The sequence below is a fragment of the Drosophila grimshawi genome, unplaced genomic scaffold (assembly GCF_018153295.1).
Source record: "Drosophila grimshawi isolate 15287-2541.00 unplaced genomic scaffold, ASM1815329v1 contig_848, whole genome shotgun sequence".
NCBI classification, from domain to species: domain Eukaryota; kingdom Metazoa; phylum Arthropoda; class Insecta; order Diptera; family Drosophilidae; genus Drosophila; species Drosophila grimshawi.
In genome coordinates, this window is record NW_025063692.1 from 570724 (window position 1) to 597467 (window position 26744).

At 39.7% G+C, this 26744-nt stretch overlaps 1 protein-coding gene across 2 annotated transcripts; it reads left to right on the plus strand.

Annotated features, from left to right (window-relative positions):
• The first annotated feature begins 942 nt into the window (after nucleotides 1-942).
• LOC6569207 (runt-related transcription factor 3) lies at nucleotides 943-15082 on the plus strand. 2 transcript variants are annotated; one of them, XM_043216109.1, is made up of 5 exons: nucleotides 943-1640; nucleotides 7992-8105; nucleotides 9131-9247; nucleotides 13213-13410; nucleotides 13996-15082. In XM_043216109.1, the coding sequence occupies exons 1-5, from the start codon at nucleotides 1070-1072 to the stop codon at nucleotides 14964-14966; spliced, it is 1971 nt and encodes a 656-aa protein (XP_043072044.1). In that variant the 5' UTR covers nucleotides 943-1069; the 3' UTR covers nucleotides 14967-15082. The 2 variants fall into 2 exon arrangements, with proteins under 2 accessions (XP_043072044.1, XP_001995484.2); XM_001995448.2 differs by having other exon boundaries at nucleotides 9146-9247.
• Nucleotides 15083-26744: the final 11662 nt, after the last annotated feature.

Genomic DNA, 26744 nt, shown 5'->3' on the forward strand with positions numbered 1-26744 from the left:
GGTTTAGTCTGTCTGTATGAACAGGCGGATCTGAGAAATTATAACTGCTAGAGGAATTCCGGTTCTCGTATGGCCCGCTCATGTCAAGTGTGCTTCATTTGATCGCTAACTGCCTCCGTTTCTTGATCAATACATTTAGATTTCTGATAGAAATAAGAGCCAGCATATTAAAGGCATACGCATCTAAGTTGCTTAATATTTAGTATTTGTATACTCTGCATTTGCATGTTGCTTACATTTGGGTGTGCCAAATTTTGTAAAGTGAAATATGGTAATCGAGTTATAGCATTCTTACTTATATTGTTTTCCTTTTTACGAAAATAACTAGATTTGTTGCTTCCTTTTGTAAATATAATATATTTAAGAAATGCACTTCAAAAAATATATGTTAGCAAATTATTTTACATTTTGAAATAAAGACATGCGATTTATTCAATAGAAATGACATTTCTGATAGATACTTTAAGTTACATGTGCATCTTATATGGGCACATACTCGTAGATACCTACTTTATATAAATATATTAATTTTCATTCAACGAACTCTTCAATACAGCTCTTTTCAGCTTAAATACTTTTGTAGAGACACAATAGATTATTATATGCATGAGTCAGACACTTAATGACTAACTAATTCTTCCAATTTTGCTTTGGATAAAATCAATCCTGAGATCGTATCGTAATCCTATTTGATGTGCCTGTTTATTTTTAGCTGGCTACGGAAGCGAGCGAGTTTCGTTAATCAAACAGCGTTTTGGATAAATTCGACAAGATTGTGCGTCTAAAAAAAGTGCAGGCTCACTCTCAAGGACATCTGGAGCAGTTTGAGCAAGAGCCGCAGCAGCACACTCCACATTATTCGCAACATCACTTGCACCACACACAGCAGCAGCAGCAACAGCAACAGCACCACCACCAACAACAGCAACAGCAACCACAACAAGAACAACAACATCATCAACAGCTACAGTACAACAATCACTATAGCACAGAGCAGCAACACAGCAACAACAACAACAACAACAACATCAGCAATATTAACTACAACAGTAACAACAACAGCGAAAAGATGCATTTGACAACCACAAGCACTAATTCGACGGCATCTAATGCCAATAGTAACAACAACAATAACAACAATAATAATAATAACAACAACAATAGCAACAACACTGCCAACAACAATAATTCGAGCAGCAGCAACAACAACAATAACACAAGCAACACAAATGGCTCCAACAACAACAACAGCTCGAGTAGCAACAACAACAACAGCACCGAGCAAAACACACCCCCAACACCAGCCCAGCTGCTTAATGAGGCCTACACCAAGATGACTTCAGACATTTTGGCTGAACGCACTTTGGGCGATTTCCTTACCGAACATCCCGGTGAGTTGATAAGAACCAGCAGCCCCCTCTTCGTCTGCACCGTTCTGCCACCGCACTGGCGCTCCAACAAGACGCTGCCGGTGGCCTTCAAGGTCGTCTCCCTGGGTGACATCATGGACGGCACCATGGTAACGGTGCGCGCCGGCAACGATGAGAACTACTGCGCCGAGTTGCGCAACTGCACCGCCGTCATGAAGAACCAGGTGGCCAAGTTCAATGATTTACGATTTGTGGGACGTAGCGGCAGAGGTGAGTGTATCTCGTCAATATTTGTCAATATGTCAGCCTCATGAAAAAATGCGGCCACGAAAAAAAAACGCATTTAGTGACGCACTTTGTAGAATCCCAAAGTGAATTTCACAAGCATTAGAAAAGGTATAATGATTTTGTGCAAAAATATGTAACCGACAGAAGGAAACAACTCCAACCCCGATCACACTTATATATTCTTGATCAGGATCAGCGACCGGTTCGATGTATCCATGTCCGTGCATCTGTCTGTCGAAGCCTAGAACTAGTCTAGCCAAGAATATATATTTAACACCTTGGCTAAGGTAATATAGTAGTTGAGTTCACTCGACTACAGCATTCGTACTTGTTGATTATAATTTGGCAAATTTCAATTTAAATACCTTGGAGCTCTAAAGAATTGTCACTTCAATAAGTTTGAAGAGTATTTTGCTTACCTGCTTTTCGCATCTGAGAGTTTTGTGGTCAGCTCAATCTATTAACGGCTTAAATTCTACATAACATACATATATCTCCCTCTCACTCACACTCTTTATCACTATCTCCATTTCGCCTTGTGTTGGAAATCCATCATTTTGTGACCAAACAACTTTTCAAGTGCTCCTCAGCAGTCAGCAGTCAATTGTCAGCAGTCGGTGGTTGTTGGTTTTGTTATGGCCCTTTTCTTTCCTTTCCTTTGTGGCCGAAATGCACTCGAAACAATTTGTTCAATTATCGCCCCCGTCCACTCTGCCGTCCGCTGAGTGGCAAAAGTTTTGAGTGCGCTCTTCTCAACGCCATCTCTTTTGTCCAAGTGTTATTCGGCCACTTTTTGCACTGCCAACAATTTATAACTTCTTTTTTATCCTATTACTGTTTTTTTTTTTTTGACGCCGTCATCCTTTTTGTATCCTTTTGTAACCGCTTGTAAAGGGCTGTACAAAATTGTCAGCAGTTCATTAGCAGACGAGCTCCGACTTCTACAGTCTTGTCCTGTCCCTCACATCCCTCAATAAGTGGATTCATCTTAAAGAGCTTAATAAAGTGTCAAGCGAAATGAACTGTGGCGTATGTTAAAGTGTTGTTGACTCAGCATTATAAATTATAAAAAAAGGTAGTGGAAATACAGTTAAATACCTGTATTTTTAACTGAACTTTATAGATGGAGACCCAAACGAAATGGCGACTGAATCAAGCGAAACCAAACGAACACAACTCAACTCAGTTTTTGCCCTGTCAAACAGACAGACGGCACAGGAGACGACGAGAGCGGGGCGTGGAGAGAGGGACTGGGGCTTACGCATCCGCTGCGGTAGAACCGCAAAAACCAAAGCTTCAACTGCGGCATTTGTGACAGAGAGAAAGAGAGAGAAAGGAGAGAGAGAGAAAGGGTACAAGGGCAACGGTCCTAGTGGAGACCCGCACCAATGTCCAACTGTCCCTTGTGCCGCAGGATTCATGCATTGTCATTCATTGGGCATGCCAATAGACGCGTCCATCTTCTCATTTCTCATTTTTGTGTCTCCCATTGGCATTCGCATTCGCATTGAGGCGTTTAATTGTAAATTTTCCCATTCATTTAGGCCGTCTGGCAGCCCGCGAGATGCAACGACAACTGTGCTGGGCTAACGAGCCACTCCATCCGCCTCTCCCCTTATGTTTCCCCGTGGGCAACATGAACATGCAGCTACTGCTGCAACACCACCATATTCGCGTCTCGTTTTGGCAGGCAGTCGCAATAAAAAAAAAGAAGCAAAGGGCCTTTTGTTGTTTGCCCACAGACCCTGTTTGATTTGGTGCTGACGCTCAGCTTTGCCGTGGCAACCCACACATGAAATCAAACCGCAGCGCTACTGTATGTTTACAATAAGTAAACTATCCACATCCTAAGATTCAGTTGGGTTCGCAAAGATTTGCAATTGCTTGTGTTCATTTCAACGGTTCGCTTGTGGTTTGCTTTGGTTTCCGTAACGCTGCGTATGAGTGATTTGTGTGGCATTCGCTGTTAATCGCTGCGCTTGACTTGACCGCTGCTGCCATTTTGTTTTAGCAACTGCTGCTCTCGTCTGCAAATTACAATATTCAAATAGCAAATGGATAGCATAGCTCCGCCTTCTATTTCTAAACTGCGCCCCAACCCTAACCACAGCCCCCCTAACTCCAGTCCCATCAGTTGCCCTTTCGGATATTGTGTGCTCGCGTCATGCAATTTAATTACCTAGGCATCGATTTATTTGGCCCCGCCGCCCTGCACTAGGCTACACTTTTAATTAGCAAAGTGCCATGCACATGCATAGACACACGCATTCACACACACACACACACAAACACACAAAGGGCAAGTGGAGTAGGTGTACAGTCGGTGGTGCCAGTTGGCGATTGTTACGAGAGTTTGCCACGTCGATAACTTCTCCATCGCATCATATCACAAAGCAACGCACCACTCCCCGCACCACAACACAACACAACACAACACACCACTTCGCACCGCACCACACCGCAATTCATCCCATCGCATCAAAATTATCGATAAGGATGGCAAGTTAAGCTTTGGGTTCACTGCGATGAGGTTTCTATTTACACAACTCTCTCAAGCCATTTAAGACAGCCGCAAAATGAACTGCGCTCCACCCCAAGTCCCACTCCGAACTCCCAACCGTCACATCAAGCCAAGCCAAGGCAAACAATTGAAAGTGAAAGGCGGTGTTGGCCCCCCAAAGAAAAATATATATATAAAACATATATAAAAACACAAACGACAAAAAGGGCGTCCGTTTCGTAAAATTTTTTCGGATCGGGTGAGAGTTTTGGGTTGCTGTTGCTGTTGCTGTTGCTGTTGAGTAAACCAAAGGCAAGACAAATGCCTGCCAAAAGTCGAGGCCCCCTCAGCAGCGTTCTAGCCTTCAAAAGAAGGCGTTAAAAAGGCAAGACAGCAACACCAACAACAACAAATATATAAGAAAAACAAGGCTTAATACAATACCCTAATAAAAAACTTCTACGAACTGACACCTTGACTGCTAGAGCCAGTTGGAAGGAGTGGGAGTGGGGAGTGGGGAGTGGGGAGGTGGCACAATCTGTGTGAAAAGGACACGCGTTGAGTCTAGAATTTTGTAAGCGCGCACAATTTGCTTTTGGTTTCTAGGGTTCTTATCGTTGTTTTGTTGTGGGTGAACTGTATGGGGTTCGAGTTTGGGGCTTGGGGTTCGAAAAGAAAGCAACAGGCGGGCCTTAAATTGTGTCACTTACAGTTATGATGAACTCATTTGTAAATATCTCAGCGAGATAAAGCACAGGATTAGCAGCTTAAGCATTTGAAATATCTACGTATATATTAACATACTGCAAAGCATTCAAAAGTATTCTAAATATCATCTAACGTTGAATGTTGATAGTTATCCAAGTTTGAAGTTAATATTTGTAACGCGTTTTCATTTCAAATGCATTTATAAGCCAGCATCATTAATCTATTAAATATGTCAATCTCTTATGATTTATATGATGTTGACGTGAATATATATTCCAATTTGAATAAAATTTCACATAGAATTTTGTTGAAGTTTGTTTGTTCTGTGCCTCCATGAATAACTTCGAAACTCATTCGAATGTTGGGAATGAAAGAAGTATTTCGTGTGTAACATTAAAATCAAAGCTGTTGACAAATAACTGAAATCCTTGTTGCAAATCCTTGGCAATTTGCAGAACAAGCGTAATAAATCAATTGGGTAATGAAAGGCATACAACACCTACACGTGTCATGCAAGGGTGTGGAGGGGGTGTATGTGGTGTGTGGGGCTGTGTGAAGTGTGGCATGGTGTAAGACAAAGTGGAGTAGGCCACACACGCACATGTATTTGCCTGTCTGTCAATGTTTGTGGCTGGATCACAAATCACAAGAAGGCGTTTCCTATGCACACTTACATATATGAACACACAAACACACACATACAATTTAGGCACACAAAAACGATTCGTGTCTTAAAATTTACAATTTGCGGATTATTGGCAATTACATTTTTGGCTCATCTCTTCCAACGCAAATACTCAAATATTTACACCGCTTGTCATATTTTACAGCCTTAGCACATTCACCCACACCTACACTCGCTTTGCATAGCCAGCTATTTGTTTTTTCAGCCATTTGCAAACATGGCAGCCACATTTGAAATTTCACTTTACCTTTCCAGAGGTAAGCCCTTAAAAGCATTCTGAGCCTTCTAATCCAGCCAGTAAGTCGGCCAACACAAAACGTATTTTGTGGCTTATTTGGTTTCCCTTCCAGTTTTCTTTAAATGCATCGTTTTCCCTTTTTTTCCTTGATACTTGTTGATTTATGAGACTTACAGCAGTGGCAACAAAACTGTTTTGGCCAGCGATTGGATATTGTTGAGGGTCAGGTTTACCATAATTGATTACAGCTGCCTATGGAGATAGAAGCCTTTTTCTGGTATTCAAATTGGTCTCAGCGACTGCAAGTGCTGAATATATAAGATAAATGAATCATAGGTACACTCAGTTTAGATATGCTGGTTTTTTCCTACACATAAAGATGGTCAAAATAAACTTGATATCACTAAAAATATTCATTGGTGTAGATTCATTATAGCGACTTAAAAATATACATATCTAAATACATAATACAGAAAACTTTTTGAGCTCAATCAATTAAATTTGTAGCTTTAAAGCATGTACTTCTAATAAATGGAACGACGAATCAATGTCATCACTTTTATTTTTTAGAATGTGTAATTCTCTTAATCGCTATAATATTATGTTGTAATACCCTCAAAATGCCAACTCCAAGTCAGAGTCGAGAAAGAATAGCCGAAAAATAGCACAACAATGAACTAAACTTTATTACAATGAGGGCTTAATGCGGAAAAGCATTTTGCAGCAAACAGGGCAAATGGACGGAGGCAGAATGCCTAAAGGACGAAGACAAAATGCCACTTGAAGCGACTGCAAACAAACTCAAGACGAAGTTCATTTTTTTTACCAAGACGGCGTTGAGTTGGGAACTCTAGACTAGCAATTGGGGGGGGACTGGAAAAAATGCGATTGAGAGAACCAGAACGAGAACGAGACGAAGATGTACACCAAAATCAGGACGACGCTGTCAGCAGGCGCAGTGGAGTGTGCCAGCAACATGTGTAAGCTTCAGTCTGCGTGTGTGTGAGTTTGTGTGTGTGTGGGGTGTGTATGAGTTGGTGGTTTATTGTTGTGTGTGCCGAAATGATTTACGCTTTGTTTGTCAACTTAAAAAGCAAACGGCGGCAACGGGCAACGGCAATGGCAACACTTGAAGACATTGCACATACGCCACGTTGTCATAGACAGGCAAGACAAAAAAGGGCACAATGTCTACGGCTGGGGAGTTGGGAGTTTCGAGTTTGGCTGAAATGCTTTTAATTGAATCGCTGCAAATTCGTCGTGGGCCTGGCAACACTTGACAATGGCAAAAAGAACTCAGCCATGCTGGGGTTGGGGCAAGTCCTTCTCAAGTATGGGCGGGTTAGGCGTAACAAGTTAATTAAAAGAAAACTGTGTGGCACAAATGAAATAAATCTTAGCTTTCGAGTATTGGGGGTATTTTCTTAGCGACGTGTATGTGTGTGTGAGTCGTATGTTACAGACAATGAGTTTGAATTGTAATTAATTCTTGCATTGTGGAAAGGACGACAGAGCGTCGGGTGTTTCAAGAACTTGCCAAAGGTGATCCATAATTAATACATTAAAGTCTAATTCGTCTGGCAAAAAGTCTAAGAACAGGTGTAAAGACTCGAGTGATCTGAGTTAAATCAAAGAATTTACCAAGAAAAATGTGGCTCTAAAATGCAATCATCAATAGAGATGCGTAACATATAAAAAAAAATATAATGTTCAGTATGATCTGAAATTGGCAAGTTAATACAATGGATTATAAGCTAATTCCATTTCAAAGACATTTTTAATATATTGACAAACTAGATTAGTTATCATTTCCTTTATTGTTGGGTAATTTTAGGCCAAATATTTCGTTCGTTAAAATTGTGAAGAATCGGCAACATTTGAAGATTTTATCTCTTACACTGTCCTTCTCATTAACCGCTCCTAAAACTTGTTCTTATTTGAACCCGAAATGACAATATTGTTGCTAGTCGCATGCTCATTGGCCCACTTTGCCAATCAGCTGTCCTTATTAACTAGTACAACATTATTATGTTATAGTCAACAAAAATTGCTTTGATTTTTACGATGTGACAATCGACCGATGTTTTGAGGCCATAAATGTGGCTCGCGTGCCTAGACTACATTTAGAGAGCTATTAGTCATAAATTTGTTAAGCTCACGTTTGTTTTATTTTGTTTTTTTGTATGCTTGGCGTCATTGCAGGGAAAAGCTTCACATTAACCATCACCGTGTCAACGAATCCACCACACATAGCCACCTACAACAAGGCGATCAAAGTAACCGTCGATGGGCCACGCGAGCCGCGCTCCAAGACAAGTAAGTATACATAATGCATAATACCCAATGGCCAATGGCTTCTGACTAATGGCCAATAGACATGAGCCAATGGCCAATAGCCAAATGGCCCACACATCAAACACTAACACACACCAATCAAAACACGAAAATGGCTTTCATATTATCAAATATATATTAATTTTCACAATGAATGACTCTTTATTAAAGCTCAAAGTACACACACACTTAAGCACCTTCTATTCGCCACTCCCCATATTTCTCTCTCTCTCTCTCTCACTCTCTCTCTCTCTCTATTTCTATGTCTCTTTCTCTCTCTCTCTTGTCCCAGCAGTGTATTTAATAAACAGTGTCGACTCCTCGTTCAGCAGCTTCAAATGCATATTTATAAGCATGCAAATATTTTACTTTGCATATGTTAAGACAGCCCAGCTCAGACTCAGTTCCAGACTAACAGCAGTTGTAGCCAGAATTGTAGTTGTAGTCATCGTTGCTACTGTTGCCGCTGTTGTCCTTGTTGCCGTTGTTGGCTGTGTAATCTGTGGAGTCCGAGAACAACAATTCAATCCATGGCATGATTTATATCCTTTGCTGCCAGACTGCAGCGCCTCCGAACAGAGGGGCCAGTTTTCTGCGGTACACACACACACTCATACACACACTCATACACACACTCATACACACACACACCCACACACACATACACGGACGCATGCACATAAATGGCAGTTGTTTTTAAGCTGCTGCCGCCGCCAACGTCAGACAAAAGGTTATTATTTTATAATGAATACAATCTGCCGTAAAATGGCGACTGGAAAATGGGAGACAACGCTTAGATAAGAAAAAGGGGGCACGAGAGACAAGGACAAAGAGAGAGAGAGAGAGTAAGTGTCAAAATATCGTTGTTAGCCATTTTGCACACTCCATTCTGAAATTGATTCAACGCTTTTAAGATTTCCAATAGATTTCACACACACATAAGCACAAAAACAACTGAAAAAAACCATTTAGTTAAGGACAGATAATTAAAACTGAAAAAAACTTAGTGTTATCCCTTTTAGGGCAACAACAACAATTTCACTTCGCCTTTGGCCAGCGACCGTTCCACTTCTCCACGGATCCACTGTCCGGCTTCCGCATGCCTCCGATTGGCAACTGTCAGAGTAAGTACCCCTTAGCCCAGATATGTATTATTGCATCATTCAGTACAATTGCGTTTATCCTGCATTCATTTATTATCCACTCAACTATCCATCAAATACATATATCAAAGGCTTATAAATATTTAGTATTAATTGATGCAGCTTGCATTTGCTGCTGTAGCATTTTTCTGCTTTTCATTTAATACTTGAGTAACGGTATATCCAATAACCGCATGCAACAAAAATAATCGTTCGTTTTGGGGATTGGGATTGGGATTGGGGATGGGCCTCCGACAGTTGGTGGGCGGGCCGTGCGGGCTGTGTGGTGTGCCCCAATGCAACCACATAAAATCACACAGAACGATTAGATTGGCAGGCTTTAAAAAAAAATAAAATAAAACAATCACAAAAACAACGTTCTGCTTTAAGCTGCCACCACGCAAACCAACAAAAAGTGCAACAATAAAAATATGTAAAAAATTTAAATTCAATTGAAAAAAAAATATGCACATATATATATATACATGTATGTGAGTGTGTGTGTGTGTGTATATATGTGTATAAATGTATATACAATAGATAATAAAATAAATCTTAACATCCATTTTGCAGACGCTTAAAGCGACTACATTAATTAGGCGCTCAATTAAATTATTATTTTTTTTGTGTAATGTAAAAACCAAAAAGAAAGCAACAACAACCCGACCGCACAATTCCCTGTTCTCAATATAGCAATTGCGCAAATCGGTTCGAAATGATTTTTCTTCTCTATCCTCCGAGGGTATCTAAGGTAGTCGAGTTAACCAGCTAACTTGATAGCTGAACGATGATTGGGATTATCTAGGCCGAGGCTTCCAGAAGAAGTCATAAGTATTTATTGGCTGTTTGGGAGCAGAGCATTCAAATTAAAAACTTGCAACTGTTGGCTGACATTTCGCTTTACCTTGCCCTAAGTTGTTGTTGATGCACTGCTATTGAATTGTTGGCCACTTTATTTAACCAAAGTTTACTATACAAATAAATAAACCTTGGTCAAATATAATAACAACAAAAGCAACAATGACAGTCGACAAACAGCACAAAAAGCTGGCGTCAAAAAAAAAGTGCATTGCTTGTGTTATTTATCTGTCCGAGCACGTAACCGTCTCTGTTTATGTGTGTGTGTGTGTGTGTGCATTTGCATGTGTATGTGTATTGAAGTGAGTCTGTCAACATTTTGCATTATTGTTGGTGTGTTATGATTTCAAAAGCGATGCCAAATACAGAATTATAAATATATCAAATATGCATACACACCTGTGAACATGTCCACATATGAAATGAAAACTAGTCTAGTTGGCAGTTCGTGAGATGATTCTATTTTGTAACGTTTCTAATAAGTATATCTTTCGACGTTTCCTGTATCTCAAGTATTACTGAGAACTCAATTATCTACATTTATGTAATTCTGAATGGCTGAGTAGCTGAGCACCATCAGTTAGGTAAAGTTTGCTATAATTGATGATATGGATGACATCTATCTGAGTATTACCATGCCAAATTTCTTGTGATGACCGTTTGTCGCATAATACAAATCAATAAATAAAATAGTAGGCAAGTTTTTTTTTGCTTGTCTGCGTTGTATTTGAATTATATTTAATTATAAATTTAAAAATTCAATTGTATTAAATTTGATAATTTCAGTTCAAAATGACAATTAATTGAATTACAACAAATTCAAAAAATAGCGACAATTCGTTAGTTAAATGTGACAGCAATTTACGATTATTTTTTTCAAATTAATATTGTTTTATTTGTACAATATTTTATCAAAGTTAAGATGCGTTAAGGCATCAAAAAAAGCAATTATTTGACTTTAAATTAAGCGCTAATTATTGTTGGACGGAGTTGTAAGCCAATATTTTAGGCCCAGCTATAAGAGTAATGGAAAATGAGAGGAAAACTATTTCAGCGGGGTCTTTAAAAATATCAAATCCAATTCAATCGCCACACAAAATGGCCAAACAATGGCTCAATTTTCACTTGGTCGCAATGTCAGTAGCACTGGAAAACCCCTTCAAACATCCCCCACCCGGTCCCTTGTCCAGACCCATCCCCACTGTCTAGCGTAAAGCGCACAAATCAAAATGCAAATTGCGCGATTTACAGGATGACATTTGCTGGACGGCATTGCAATCAATGACTCCTTCTCATTTATATACACACAAAATATATATCCTTTTTATTTATAATACATGTATAAGAGAATACACACACACTAAATGCTTGTATATATCGTTATATATATATATATATTCATATATATATTCACTTGGTGGTGTGCGTATGTAAATAATGATTACTGAAAGCGTCTGTTGTTACTCATTACCCATAATTTAATTGTAAATATGCAAAAAGTAAAATAGCCTGAATTATTAATCAACAAATTTTATTGACAGTCGCTGCTTGACTTAATTACTGGCATATATTTTATTAATTTCGCAATAAAAATTCAAATAAAACGATATACTACATCAACTTACATACTCATATCGCATTCGTCAATTATACTCCCCCAATAGGAAAACCAAGCGTTTTATACTGATATTGGTTGATGCATTGAAAAAAATACACTTATATCTGTGAGATTTTAAGAATTATTGGTAGTATTCGGTTTTGTGAAAACTTACAAATATATTCTGATCCCAGTGGACGCATTTTTTTGTTTTACTTTAGGAAATTATACTATGAGTTTAGCGACTCTGACACCGCACTGACTCTTTGCAAATGACTTCTATAAAATATATGATTTTTGTGTTTATGTTTTTAGTTGTTACACTGTAGGGAAGGGGCGGGGGTGCAGGCTGGACCATATTTGTTGATGGTTGAGCTGTAGTGGAAATACAGGACGCATGCCAACAATCGAATTGACTTTGCGAGTGTATCAACTGTTAGAGCTTTCAACTTCTTGTTAATAATTCAGTGGCAAAATATGCGCAGGATAAAGTCAATCGGTGTGACAACAAACATCAGACAGTCCAAACACCACCAAAAGCAACAACAACAAGAACGACGAGCATCAGCAACAAACTGTACACAAAAAGCAACGTAATTAATGGAGGTAGAAACATTTAAGCCAATAGCATTAATAAAGCCACCACAAAATCAATATCCGGATACGAAAATGCGCCCGTCGCCGATAAAAACTAATTAATAATTTCCGAATGGGCTATTAATTAAGCCTAATTATCTGTGCATGAGTCAGGACCCGCACTGGTGGTCTGTACTTCAACCGAGGTCCGTTGCCCTCCTCACCCCCCCCCCCCCACTCTCTTCCTCTACCCTCCCGTCCCCAGCCACTCCCTACTTGAGCCTAACATTGTGATTTTGGGGGATCAACCGCTTCCCGCGTTACGCTTACATTGAAAGCATTTTTGGGTCGCTGTTCGTCGCATCAGATTTGTTTGTAATTTTTATGCCCAGCTCCGATGGTGAAGTCCCGCATAATGGCCATGATGGGGCTCCAATTAGTAGCCCACATGTGCCATAAATTTGCCAGCCGTAGACGCGTAACATGGCCGTTGCCGTAGATAAGGTGTTGCGAGGGGGAGGGATATGGGTATTGTCCACTTATTGACGATAATTGACGCAGTGTTGCGAAACGAAATGGGGCATAGTTTGTGAACCGTTTCGAATCGCTTTCAAATAATTGTTTGTTACATTTGATTTCTTTTACATTCAATTTGCTCTGATCACTCACACAGTGACTATCGCTATCTATTTGGTTTGCGCCTTTCAGTTATGCACACATGCCGTATATTTCATCTGCTGAATATTCTAGTTTTTATCACGCTCTTCTCTTTGTTTTTTTTACTCTCATCTCATCTCACTGACACACATCAACTAACTAACTAACTGAAACATATATGAAACATAAAAACAAACCAATAACAAAAATCGATTCCAAAACGATACCAACAACAAAGATATGTCCCAATTTGGTTTAGGTGCCAGCAATACGCATTGGGGCTACGGATCGGCGGCCTCTGCCTACTCACCCTACTTGGCCAGCAGCGGACTGTCCTCGTGCACCACGCCCACTTCAGCGCAGTTTAACAATCCGGCGTTGGGCTTCACCTGTTCTTCAAACGATCAGAGCAACAATCAGGACTTTGGCGGTGCCACCAATCGCGACTGTGTGCCAAGTAAGTACTACACAAATTCTGTTTCAATTTCAACAATCAGACAGAGATAGTTTTTCATGAGAATGAGAGACGATAATTGAAAATAGTTTTCACTACTATAAAAATGAAATCCTTCTTAAATTTATTTTTTAACCATTTTTGTTAAGCTTTGTTTTTGACCAAAAAGTTTTTCTGACCGTAGTTATTAACTTATATATTAATTTTATATATATATATATATATGTCTATATATATATATATGTCTATATATATATATATATATATCTATATATATTAATTTTATTTATTTATGTATAATTTATTAAAATTGAACACTGATAGCAAAATGGAAATTAAATTGATTTGTATATTTGTGCCTTATTATTTGGGTATTTTTTCGGTAATTTTGCAATTCTCACGAAATATTGCGAAATATTAAGGAATCCGGCTAATAAAATACTAAATTTTGAACTGCATTTATTTGCCTATTCTATAGATTGTTTTTAGACTATCTCTCAACTGAGCTAAATGCGATAACGTGTCTTATAAAGTGCAGATCATATATATATTATTATTGCATTTGTCTTTTTGTGTGATTTGTCACAGTGCTGCCCGACTCGACGGCCAGTGACTTGGATCAGCATCTGAGCAGCCTGGTTGGATCTACCAGTGGCCAAATGTCGCATCATAGCTTGTTGGGCGCCAGCGGACAGACGTCCATCACATCGACGGTGAATGGAGCGAGCGCCGGCAGCGGGGCAACCGCTGGAAGTGCAGCGGGTGCTGGGAGCGGAGGCGGTGGTAACTCGATATTGGTGCCACGATATCACACCAATGCCAGCAACGAGTACAATGTACATTCCAGCCAGAACGGGCCGCGCAGCCTGAGCGACAGCTCGCAGGCTGAGTCGCCGGTGCAGGAGGATCTGCTATCAACTAATACACCAAATTTGGGCAGCGGCAGTGGCGGCGGTGCAACAAATGGTGGTGCAGCCAATGGCAGTGGCAGTGCTGCCGTTGCTGGCAGCGTTGCCTCATCGGTGGCATCCGCGGGCGCTGGCAATCCCGGCATGCTGGGCACCAATCAGAACTTTCCGGGCATTGTCAATCAGGCCCAGCATGCGTCTGCCTCGGCCTATGGCGGTGGCGTAGGCGTCGGCGTCGCTGGTGGTCATGGTGGTGGTGCCGGTGCGACAACCGCCGGCTGCAATGGATCACTGTATCCGGTTCTGCCCGCCAGCCTGCTCTACTCGCAGCTGTATACCGCTGCAAATCAGTCGGCGCACGGATTCCACTCGCACACATTACCGGCGCATGCGTCGCCCAACTCCTCGGTGCATGGGGAACTACAAAGCGTGATGGATCACATCAGCAATGTGGGTGTGCGGCAGCAGCATAATATAATGGCTGGCGGGGGTGTGGCGCATCCGGGTGATCTCACGCTGATCGGCAACTGCGGTGCGTCGGTGAGGAACATTGAGGATGGGAACACCAATCGTCAGGTGGCCGCGCTCGCTGCCCATCGCGGTCACCACAACCCAACTGACAATGGGGGCAGCGTCTGGAGGCCATATTGAGGTCAGGTTCTGTGGTGCGGATCCGCAGTCCTTTAGTGTCAGGAGCAACTCGAGGGGCAAGCGGCGGAGAAGCAGCACGAGCAGATCCAAGATATTGGTATTGATAATGGGCATGGGAACGGGAATGGGAAGAGGGATTTAGGTGGGGATATGTGTGGGGGTGACGATGGATGTGGGGGCATGGGATACTGAGTGTAAATTTCTGTACATACTATTATAGGCTATGCGAAACATTTTTTTTTTAATGCCAATGATGAGGAAACGACGAAAATCTTAGTAGAATTTATTGCATCTCTGCAAGGCTCCAAACCAGTATATAACTATTAAAAAAAATAAAAACAAGAAAGGAAAATCACTCTATGTATGTATAGCGTACAAGTATAGTCAAATGGAAAACCAAAAAACTAAAATGGTTAAAGGAAAAAGGAAAAAGCAGCTATAAATTACTCAACTAGCAAATGGATGGTGCGAATACATTTTTAAAATTGGCATTCGCTTCGGTTTCGCAACGATTTAGAAAACGCACGATTGCATAACGAGATCGTCACGAAATTTAGTGGGTTGAGAACAACTTTTGCGACATTAACATATATATATATATATATATATACATATATATATATGTATATATGTATAGATATTTTTAACTATTCGTGTGTAGTGCAAAGATGCAACTGCATTCTATTAGACAGTATTGGGTCTGTTCGACCCTCAAGGGGAGCAGCAGTCCCAGGCCCGCGGTATGCCCGAGCCATTAAACTACGCAAGATAGTCATATAAACAACAAAACAAAAGTAACTAAAACCCTCGTAAATATAACATCCAAAACACATTACGAATTATAGAAAGCAACGCGAATTTGAAGCAATCGCTAGGAACACAAGTATCTAATAGGAACAATGACAATTTTTGATGTAGTTCTCAATGTTTATAATATACGAATTTTAGAATTTATTTTCTTATTATTCTTATTCTCCATTGGTTTTTTTTTAATATATATATATATTTTTTTTTTTTTGTATTGTTTGGATGTATTAGTAGTTTCACAAGTGTAACATACTGAGTAGAAGGAAATGGGAAGGAAGTTGAGGGGGTGATTGAGAGAGTATACGAAGAGCCGTTGTATATGAGTTCCTAAACCGTAATCCATGTTCGTGAATTTGTTTACTGTTCATTTCATGTGCTTTGATATGCGTGTATGTACTTTAAATGTGTATAAATCTGTGCAATGTAAGCTAAATACTATTAAATAAATGTATACATACTCAATAAACACAATTATATCATACTTGAGTGCAAAAGCTCAACAATTTAAACTATAATATAAATAAGTGTAATACCTTTTTTTTAATAGTTTATAAATGGTTACCAAATAAGTGAATTCCAGCATGTGCAAAGTGTATTTGCTAAAAGTTTCAGAATAACGACTAAGTGGAAAATAATGATGATGATGTTAGCAAAGAATTCACTCTAATCTACTAAACACCTAGCTTATCAGAGGAAAGCTGTTCAGCTTAGCAATTGCTCATGAATCCCATTACAGTCAGATTCATCACAGCTATATAGAATTCAGGCTCTACAGAAATGTAAGTTTCAATAGTTAACACACACATATACACACACACACACACACAGACACCTACACCCGGAACTGTATAGCGAATTTTTAAAAGATGTCAATGAAAAACTAATAATAAAAAGTTAAAATAATTAAAGCAACATTCGCCGCATACGAGCCACTATAGAGTGGTATTAGTTTTAGAGATCTGTTCATTTGCAAATGTCCAGTAGCACATTTTTTTTCTAAAAGTTTAAAATAAATGCATATAATATTTAAAACTGATCGTAAAGTATATGTAATTGATGTATACCAAAACAAAAAGGAAACAACCAAAAACTATGTGTATAAAAAGGCAAAGAATGTCAAATCAGCTCAAAGAATTTGAATTTTGCATATGCATAATGCATATGTGCAGTTACATTTCTATGTATTTAATTGAAATAAACGTGTGTAATGCAAAATTTGATTTCAAGCAAGAGATTTCAAACCAATAGTAAAAAAACGAATAAAAAACCAAAAAGATCTACAATTTAATTAAACAAATAAATTAATAAAATAATTATGGAAATTAAAAAACTAACTATTCTATTCAATTGTGTACTTTATGTGGTATGTTGGAGAGATTATACAAATATTGAGGAATATATTGAGATTAGAAGCTTCTCACATTCGCAGTGATAATCAAATGTCAATCAAAAAGTTACTTCCAAGACGCTAAATGAATGAATTTATGAATTAAAATGGCGAAACGTAGAAATCGAGAAGAGTTGGAATCATGGAATGCCTCCATAGAAATCGAAAGGTGTACCATAGCAATTACTTGCCTCTTTTTACAACACAATGGGGACAATTGGCAAAGGTAAAATTATATCGTGAACGGTGAGCAGCGTCTAGCTGTGGTTTAGATTGGCGGGCTACGTAATTTTCTGCTCAATTTATTTCACATTGTGGCATCCAATTAAGCTGCAAACCAACCAGCAGGACTGCGACGACCAGCGCGCCAGACAATGGCATATGGCATATGGCATATGGCATACGATACCAGTTCCCGTTTATATCTTCAACTACCGCCCGACTTTAAAAGTCCATAAAAATGCGGAGCACAAGCATGGCGAGGGATGAGCCACAGCTGAACAAAGTGGAATAAGTAGAAATAGAGCCAAAATGGTAGCCAACTGGCTATAACCGCAAAAGGTTAGTTAGCTGGCAGCCAGCAGCCAGCAGCCAGAAAGGGAGCTTAATTAGAGTTCGATAGGAAAAATGTTCACAGAGCACATATTTTGCGCTACATGCCCCATACGCCGTACTCCATATTCCGGACTTGTGATTTTACTTTATTTCTGTCTGGTGCAGCTTTTAATTATTTCATTTGTGCGTACTTATAAGAATTCCGAAGATGTTTTGCATAGCAAATTAGCAGTCAGGCGGCGCCCTGAAGTATGCAACGGCAACATTTTTTACTCCCCCTCCCGCATAAATGCGTTAACTGGATGTGAGTATAAGTATGTGCGTGTGTATATGGGGGTTACTAAATTAAAAAATTGTACCCGTTACTGGCGTCGTTTGATAACATTTCAAACAAACACTCCCACACATACTGCCGAGCAGCAAAGCTTCATTGAGACTAGGAAACCATTTCAAGCATATTTCCCTCTTTCAGCTTGGTCTCTTTGCCCCGTCCGTCTCTATCGTGCCTCGCATATTAACATTATTCATATGAGCAACAAGGAGTTCCTTGGCAACCGCATTGACTGATTGAATGAGTGACTGACTGTGTGCCTGAGTTGAACTGCGCTGAATTAATGGCTAGCCAAATGCTAACATGCTTGTTCTTTGTTGTCATACAGTAAGATTCATTTATATATCCTGTAACACATTTCAAAAGGGTATAAGGGCTTATAAACCAAAATGACTGAATTATTTAATAAAATGTTAGATTTTTATATACATTTACACTTAGCGAAATTAAATTAAAATTTGGTATTAGGGCCATATTAACCGATTTTTCATTGCTTTAATTAAGGTAATCCTTAAAGCAGGCTGATAAGCAGCTGTTTTTGAATATTTTTTTTTGTAAAAACTTTACAAATTACACTTATTAATAATAAAGATGAATACATGAAACAAAACGAGTATAGTAATCAGCAATGGGCTGCCGAAATGTGTACGAAAATACACCTGACATATTCATAAATGAGACCTTTGAGAATTTAGCAAAACAACCCCCAAGCTCTCCAGTCATCAGGACGACAATCATCTCGTTTGAGTCGCTTCATCTGCTGAGACCTTGTGTCTCAATTATGCAAGTGATGTGTGTGCGAGTGTGTGTGTGTGTGTGAGAATGAGTGTATACAGTTTATTATGATACCAATTACAGCCACTCATATGGGCGTGTGTGTTTCTTGGCGGAAGAACCCTGACGCTGGCTTAATTAGCAACACCTATAACAAAAATTCCAACCCCACCGCCAACTTGAGAGGCAGCAAAACAAACTTTTTAATTATGTGCTAATATATTTAACTTGTTTATGTATGGAGTGTACTCACTCCGAACCCCAATCTCAACCCAGCCCCTCAGAAATTTCCACAAAATTCATTGACGCAGCCGAACTGACTAACTGACTGGCAAGCAACAACAACACCAACCAACAAAGCAACAAAAATAACAGAAGGCACAAAAAAAAAAAGAAAAATTAAAAATACTTGTAAGCCCACAAGCCGCAAACAACATTCAACAGCAACAACAATGCAAATGAAAAGAAAACTTGAATGGCACTCAAATGGCCCGCTGATGCAGGTGAATGCCCAACAAAATATTGCAGTGATTTTGGTCGGCACAAATTATGTGGCGGATCTCTCTCTCTCCCCCTCTCCCTCTCCCTCTCTCTCTCGCTCTGTGCTATACATTTGGAAATCAGTTGGCGTTACTCTCGACGCGCAAATATTTAACGGCTGCTACATATTTGCACCTCGCCACATACACATGCAATCACCTCGCACACACAGAGTGGGGCCAAGTGAGTGGGGCAATGTGCTCGCTAAAAGGTATGGAAAGCATTCTTTGCTGTGGTTTTTATTGTTTTTCTACATTTCCGTTTCGCTGGCGTTGCATTTTTGGCATTCGCGCTTTGACAGCCACCCCGCCAGCAATCGCAGTGAACAGTTAACAGTTCGCAGCTCACAGCTCGCAGATTCACACGGTTCCGATTCCACACACGCGGCTTCCGACAGTACCAGGAAGAAAAAAAAATACAATTGAATGAGTGAGCTCAAAGCTCCAATTATTTGTGCATTACTTGCTGCTTCTCCAGCTGATACTGTCATTGCTGAGCTTCTTCTGTGTCCTTTAATCAATGCATTGTTCTCCCCCTCGTATTATATTCTTTTTATTTTTAATATTTTTATTATTAGTATTATTATTAAATTATTTTAGTTTAAGTATCTTGGAATTTGAAGCAAGAAGCAGGCTCAAGTAATTAATTAATATATTGATATTAGAAGCTAAGCTAAGCATTTACATTCTCCTTGCTGCAAAATTTCAAGATAAACTCGAAAACTTCAATAAGCCACACAAGTTTTTTTTCTATTATTTTTTCAGAAATATTTTTATTATTAGGAAATATTTAGTTTTTACAGTTTGCCCTTTTTTTCTATTGGAGGGTATATCGTAGATCAGTTCAGTCGACTAGAGCGTTCTTGATTGTTTGTTATTATTTTGGCTATGACAGATTATTATAGCGCTTATGAAATGCATTGGTATTTTTTTAATGAGCAACTGAAAATATAAGTATGTGGTTATTTAACTGCAAAAATAAAAGCACATCAGAAGTACTCACCAGATGTTGAATGAAATGACTTCCCTTTTTATTTTTTGCCTTGCTTGCATTTGCCTAGTTGTGGCCACGAGTACGTTTTTGGCAATATGAAGCCTGGTATCTTCTGCGTATTATTAAGTAGAACAAATATACCGTGATACGTCTCAGGTCTGGAGCTGGACCCCAATCGAATGATGGGAAAATTTTCAGCGGCTCAGTCACGTTGACGTGATTAAAGCCTTGCGGCACAAAATTTACGGGATTAAATGGATAGATTTGATCAATATCCACCAATAAATGATTAGTTTTGTTACCGTCCATTTTGTTGCTTTGCAATTTTCGTGGAGTTGACTGGGTTTTCTCGACACTTCTCGACACTCGAAAAAAATGACAAGCAGCGAACTGCCAAACATTTTATGAGTGACAAGTGTTGTAAAATGCAGTAAGCGTATTGAAAAGAGGCAAATCCTATTGGCAACACTATTTTTAAGACAGTATAAAAGTAATCATTTCCCAAAGATTACTAATCGAAACATCGATATTGACTCTTTTCCCTATTGTCTATACAATTTTCGCTAACATATAATGATATGTTCATTTTGTAACAACTCTTGCAGCTATGCCTGAGTAATTACGTTTATAATTAAATGTATAGGATATTATAATATGTCCTACCTAAAAATACACCAACATTGTCCTAGTCTGCACATTGAATTGAAGAATTGATTGTTTCATTTTATCGCACACAGACAGCACCTTATAAAATCGTTATCAATTAACTGAAATGTATTGCAATTGCACGATTCCTGTTTCTTTAAATCATCTACAGCCCAATTCACACACTCCTTGACCAGTGGACAGGCAATCATCGGCCGCATTTGTTTTCCGTGTTGGCATTGCAATATTGTACAAGACAGATAAACGCGACACAAGAGAACTGCGGTCCGCTCGGCAAATGTAGAGGGACTGTAAACTGGTGAGGGGGGAAGAGAAGTGGCAGGAGTGGGTGGCAGTGGCTAAAACTGTCAGACAAATCAAACCGAACTCTCTCAACGATTGGAACACGTTTTCAATATGGTTTGTTAGTGTGGCCACCACTGACGCTGCCTCTGACTCTGACTCTGACTCTGCCTCTGCCTGTGCCTGTGCCTGTGCGTCTGGCGCTGCTGATGCGAATGATGCAGCTGATGTGGATGTGTGTTGGATATTGGATGCTGGCCATAGAGAGAGTTGTGCGTTGGGCGTCACCTTATTTGGTGGACTGCTGGCTCGGTTTATGGTTAGTTTTTCGAGCATGGCCCGAAATGCCGAATATTGATTTGAATCAATTAATTCGTGCGGTTGTCGCTGGAATTACTGCCTCGAATCTAATTAATTTTAATGCACGACTACATACGAAAATCACAAATACACCAGACACACACACACACACACATATAAAAACCCACACAGACTCACTCACACACCTAGGCGACACTTTGGCTACATTTTAGTTAGGCGCAATAAACGCAAATGTGTATTGAAGTCGAATTACGCAATTTGCTACTAAATTGATTGCATTTGCACAGCTGCATGTTTGTTTGGACGGATAGCGAATTAGAACTGGTGTGCGACAAGTGCACATAGAATATGCAAGATAGTGAGTTAAGCTACAAAATAAAATAAAAAATATCCATTCATGTTTGTAATGACGTTATCCCATCCAGATAACATTATATAACGATATCTCACCGATAGCACAATCGCGTGTTTGACAGATTGAAGAGACGATGCGTCCCTTAAACGGAAAGTAAGTACAGGTAGTCCTCACTTTAGGTTCTTGGACAACACACAACTAAAACCGTGTTAATCGAGATATGAAGCTAGTACCAAAAATGTGTTTACGTTCACGGATTTAAAAAAACCCTGTGTTTTTGGATAATTTGAATTTATTTTTAATTGCCTATATATTGGCATTGCTGCCTACATTAGTGGCACATGCACATTTTAAAGGCGGACAATGGTGTCAGTTTTCTTGAGAAAGTCATATTATGCTATTGACAGGCTCTTAAAAATTCTTTGTAAGCCATGTTGAATTTTTGAGCTTAAGTCGCCTTTCTGCGGAAGGATCGGCAAACGACATTTGGAAACTCAGTTCAACGTCTGACTTATGAGTTGTGATTTGCTGCAATTGACATGTGTGTTTTGGTCTCAGTATAGAATGAATATTTCAATGAATATTGCTAGAAAATCGTGTTACTTTATTTAACATATTATTCATTTAAAGTTCAGAACATGATTAGAAATGTATTGCTTTTAATAAACATATCAGTTTTGACTGTGGACAAATTGGCCTGGATACAATATATGTATGTATATGCTAAAGATTTTTAATTTCATGAACTAAGGCTTCAGATATGAATGCATTTATATAGGTTTGTTGGAAATATATGGATTGTGCATATGTATGTGCGATGTGGCACAACATCAATTTTTTGCATGCAAATATTATTTTCGTCTGGCGGCGAAAATCATATTTCATGTTTAATAAAATGCGCTGAGTGCATTATTATAATATTCCTTATATTAAGCATATTTCTATGATTGTCGGCCATAAGCATTCGAACAGTTAAACATTCAAAGCGCTGACCACTCCAGCTACCTAAACGTACAAAAAGCGAAACTCGTTTCGCTTACCACATAAAAGGTTAACCCATACACGCACACACACACACACACACACACACACACGCACACACATACACTGATACGCCAAAAACAAATATTGTTTTTGGGCATGTTTTTGGCAGCTGCAGCCGCGACGATGGCAGCAAAAATGATTTTGATTTTTGGCAATTGCGAAATAAATGCGATCATTTTAAAACAAAATGGCAGCAGCAGCGATGCATGTGTGCGTGTGTATATGATATGATTTGAATACATTTTGGGGACGCGGGCAGAATGATTTGAAATCGTTTTGCGGTTTTTACGAGTTGCAAATCATTTTAATTAAAATATCAAAATTAGAAAATGGAAAATGATTACATTATTCATTAGTTTTCATTACGCATGTTTATTTATTAGCAAACATTTGTGGCTCGTTGCACTTTTCGACGCGCCGCTTACTGCACGCCTGGCGCCATCTATTGGCCTGCGTGTTGGAAAACAAAAAACAACAAAATAAAAAAAGAAAACACCTAGCAATTTTCATAAGTAGCCGCAACAGAAAAGCTTGGAAAGTTTTCTTAACTTTTCTTGGCTCAAGAAAAGCGCTGGAAAAAAATCACTTTCAAAAATGTTGAGGGTTGCCCATTTCTGAGACTGTGTGTGTGTGTGTGTAGAGTATTTGGCGCGTCTGCGCATAACTTTTAATTTAGACATTCACCCCCCTTTCACCGAGGGTCGCGACCCATTTGTGTCTTGGCGCTTCAAGTCAAAGACGTTGGCCAAGGCGGCAACTTTGGCGTCGCTTGGCGAAATTTTTATTTTGCTTGCCAGTTATATTTTTCTTCTTTTTTTTGTAAGCACTGTTGTGGCACCAAGACAACAGATGGCGCCAGCTCGAAAGCTTTGCGCCGCTTTCAATTGCACATAAAAATGCTCAAGTTTATTTTTATGTTTCTATTTTTTGCGAATATTTGCAAAGGAACTGATAGCTGATTGTCAAACAATATCGCCATTATTTCCCCCACATATGCACGCACACATACAACTATTTTAAGGGTAAGTTACACAAACACACACACAGCCATTCACAATGAGAGTCGCCTCATCTCTATTCGAGCGCAAGGCATTTCAACCAATTATAAGTTGTGGTTAACCGCAACATTTATTCAAGAAAATGTTCGGCATATGCCCGGCTGCACGTGCGTGCGAGCAGGCAGGCAATAGATGTAGCTCCAGAGTGTCGGAGAGCCGGAGAGCGTACTGGAATTGGGTTTGAGATTGTTTTGGTAGCACTGGAAACAGGTACTGGAAAACAGGCAATTTCATTTTGAACTGATCAAACAGATTTTTCTTCGATTTGCTTAACATTGCGGCTCGATGGAAAATTTGAATATGCTGCATTTTATTTATTTAATAGAACTTGCAGAACCAATTAATTATGGATTCAAAAATGAGTAAGCGTCTTAGCTTAACTACGCCAGACAGCAGCGAGCATTCAGTTTGCATAGCAGTAAAATTAATAGTTTGCCAAGTTGAAACGAATCGCCTTTCAAGTCGCTAACCGCCGACAATATGTCCGTCCACAGGCGAACGTTAGTTTTTGGCAAGCAAACACACAAACAGACACACATACACATACAGATATACGGCATTACCCATCCACATGGTTGTAGTAGTACTTTACTTGGGAGTAGAAAGGCTGCGACATTAGTTTAACGTTAAATCCATTAAAAATCCATACTAATATATGTCAGGCTAAGGCAGCGGATGCCAGAGCGCATAATGAGTGACGGGTGGTGCGGGTGGGTGGTGTGGTTGTTGGTTGGATGGGTTCAGCTGACAGCTTAAAATAAGATACCACATACACTTTGTGCGCTGTCTTTACACTTTTCCACTTTACCTTTTGGCTTAAGTGCGACGACGACGCCATTTTTCAGAGTGCCACAGATTGTTTTAAGGGTGGCAGGGGTGGTGGCGGGGAATAGGGTAAGCGGTTGCTAGTGGTTGGCGCACTAATGAAACTACGAGATTGAAAGACGACCATAAAGCCAAAGCAGCTTAAAGTTCGCTCTGCCAAATTTCCGCACACTCGGCAAGTAGCTTTAGCTTTAGCTTCACTTGTCTCGCGTCCAGCCCCGACCCCGACTCCTGCCCCTGCGCTTCCCGCACTTGGTCCGTCGCAGCCCTCATCGTGTTGCAGCCGCCGTTTTTATTGATTTTATGAAATTTTTATTAATAAACATTCGTGAAATATCCGGACTCCAGTAAAATTGAAACACTGCGGAATTTTTAATAGACGCAAGCCAGCTTCCAAATATAAAAACAGAAAAGAAAAAAAAGAACAAAATACGAAAAGACAAAAATTACAGCCAGCAACAACAGCAACAATTCAAACAAAAACTGCTGAAATCAAATGTTTCAAAAAGAGCAAGAAGCTGATGATAATAATGGTGAGGACAATGGAGAAGAAGAAGCAGGAGCAGCAGTAGCAGCAGCAGCACTTGAACAGCAAGGCCAAAAGCGTCAGCAATTAAAATGGCTCTCGGACCCGTCAGCCAAAAGACTTCAAAAAATGCCAAAAAGTTCAAATACTAATGAATTATCCTTTATTAGGATAATGTATGATGTGGTTCTCTGAAGAGTTTGCCTCTTCACGCAACAACAGTAGCAACAACAACAACATCAATAACAATAACAACAAGCAGCAACGTCCAAAAGTTGAAAAAGGTTCGCAGCTGAGTTTCCGCTGGCTTTTGGCATACACTTGCCACAAGGGGTAACATTGTTTCCTGAAGCAGCTTACTCAGCAGCCGGGCAACATTCACGAATTACATTTCCTGAATTGTCCTTGGTCTTTATAACCCTCTAAGCACGTACAGACATATTTTGTATACCTGAAATGTTGGCTTATGCTTACAAGTGTGTTGAATCTTCGTTGTGCCACAGAGAGTCAACTTCTTCACTTGCTTTGTAATGGAGCTGAGTCTGAGGACGTATCTCTTTTGGCTTGGGGGTCGCTGCGGGGTGGTTAAGCAAACTGTGGCTAGGATGCTGTTGGCAATTTATGAAAAGAGCCAAATTAATCAGACTAATAACGAAAACACGCCGACAAAAAGATGGCTGGGCAAAAAGAAATGGCCAAGCGGTAGTGACGGGCGGGGTGGCGGGGGATGTGAGCTTATGATGAAGGCAAAAGCAACAACGCCAACAACAACAACAACAGCAAGCGGCAAAAACTTATGCAAAGTTTTCTTAATGAAAAGATTTACGATGGCAATACTCAAAATTAGCAAAAACTGAGGTTGTGGTAAACAATAAGCGTTGGGACAACAGGGGTGGTCAAAGCATAAGGGGGAGGAGGCGGGACCAGGGAGGCTGGACTAGAAGTTGGCTATGGGTATGGCTATAGCCGCGGCTGTTGACTGGATTTACTTATAAAGTTTTTACTGCTGCTGACGTCGAAGCCGCCGGTGGTTAAAATGGAAAAGTTTATGAGAAATGTACAGACTTGGTTGTTGTAGTTGTTGTAGGAGTAGTTGTTGTTGTTGTTGTTAGTGTTGTATGTTGTATGCAATCAACTGACCAGAGCTGTGTTCATTTTTGCAGTCCACTGTAGGCATTCCACAAAGCGAGCCAACAAATCCCCTAACCCAATTATTAGTCGTACATAGATCAGATTTGTGGCTCTCGGCTAAACAAAAATCAAAACTCAACTGACTGCTTGTAATATTTAGCACTGAAATTAATAAACTGCACA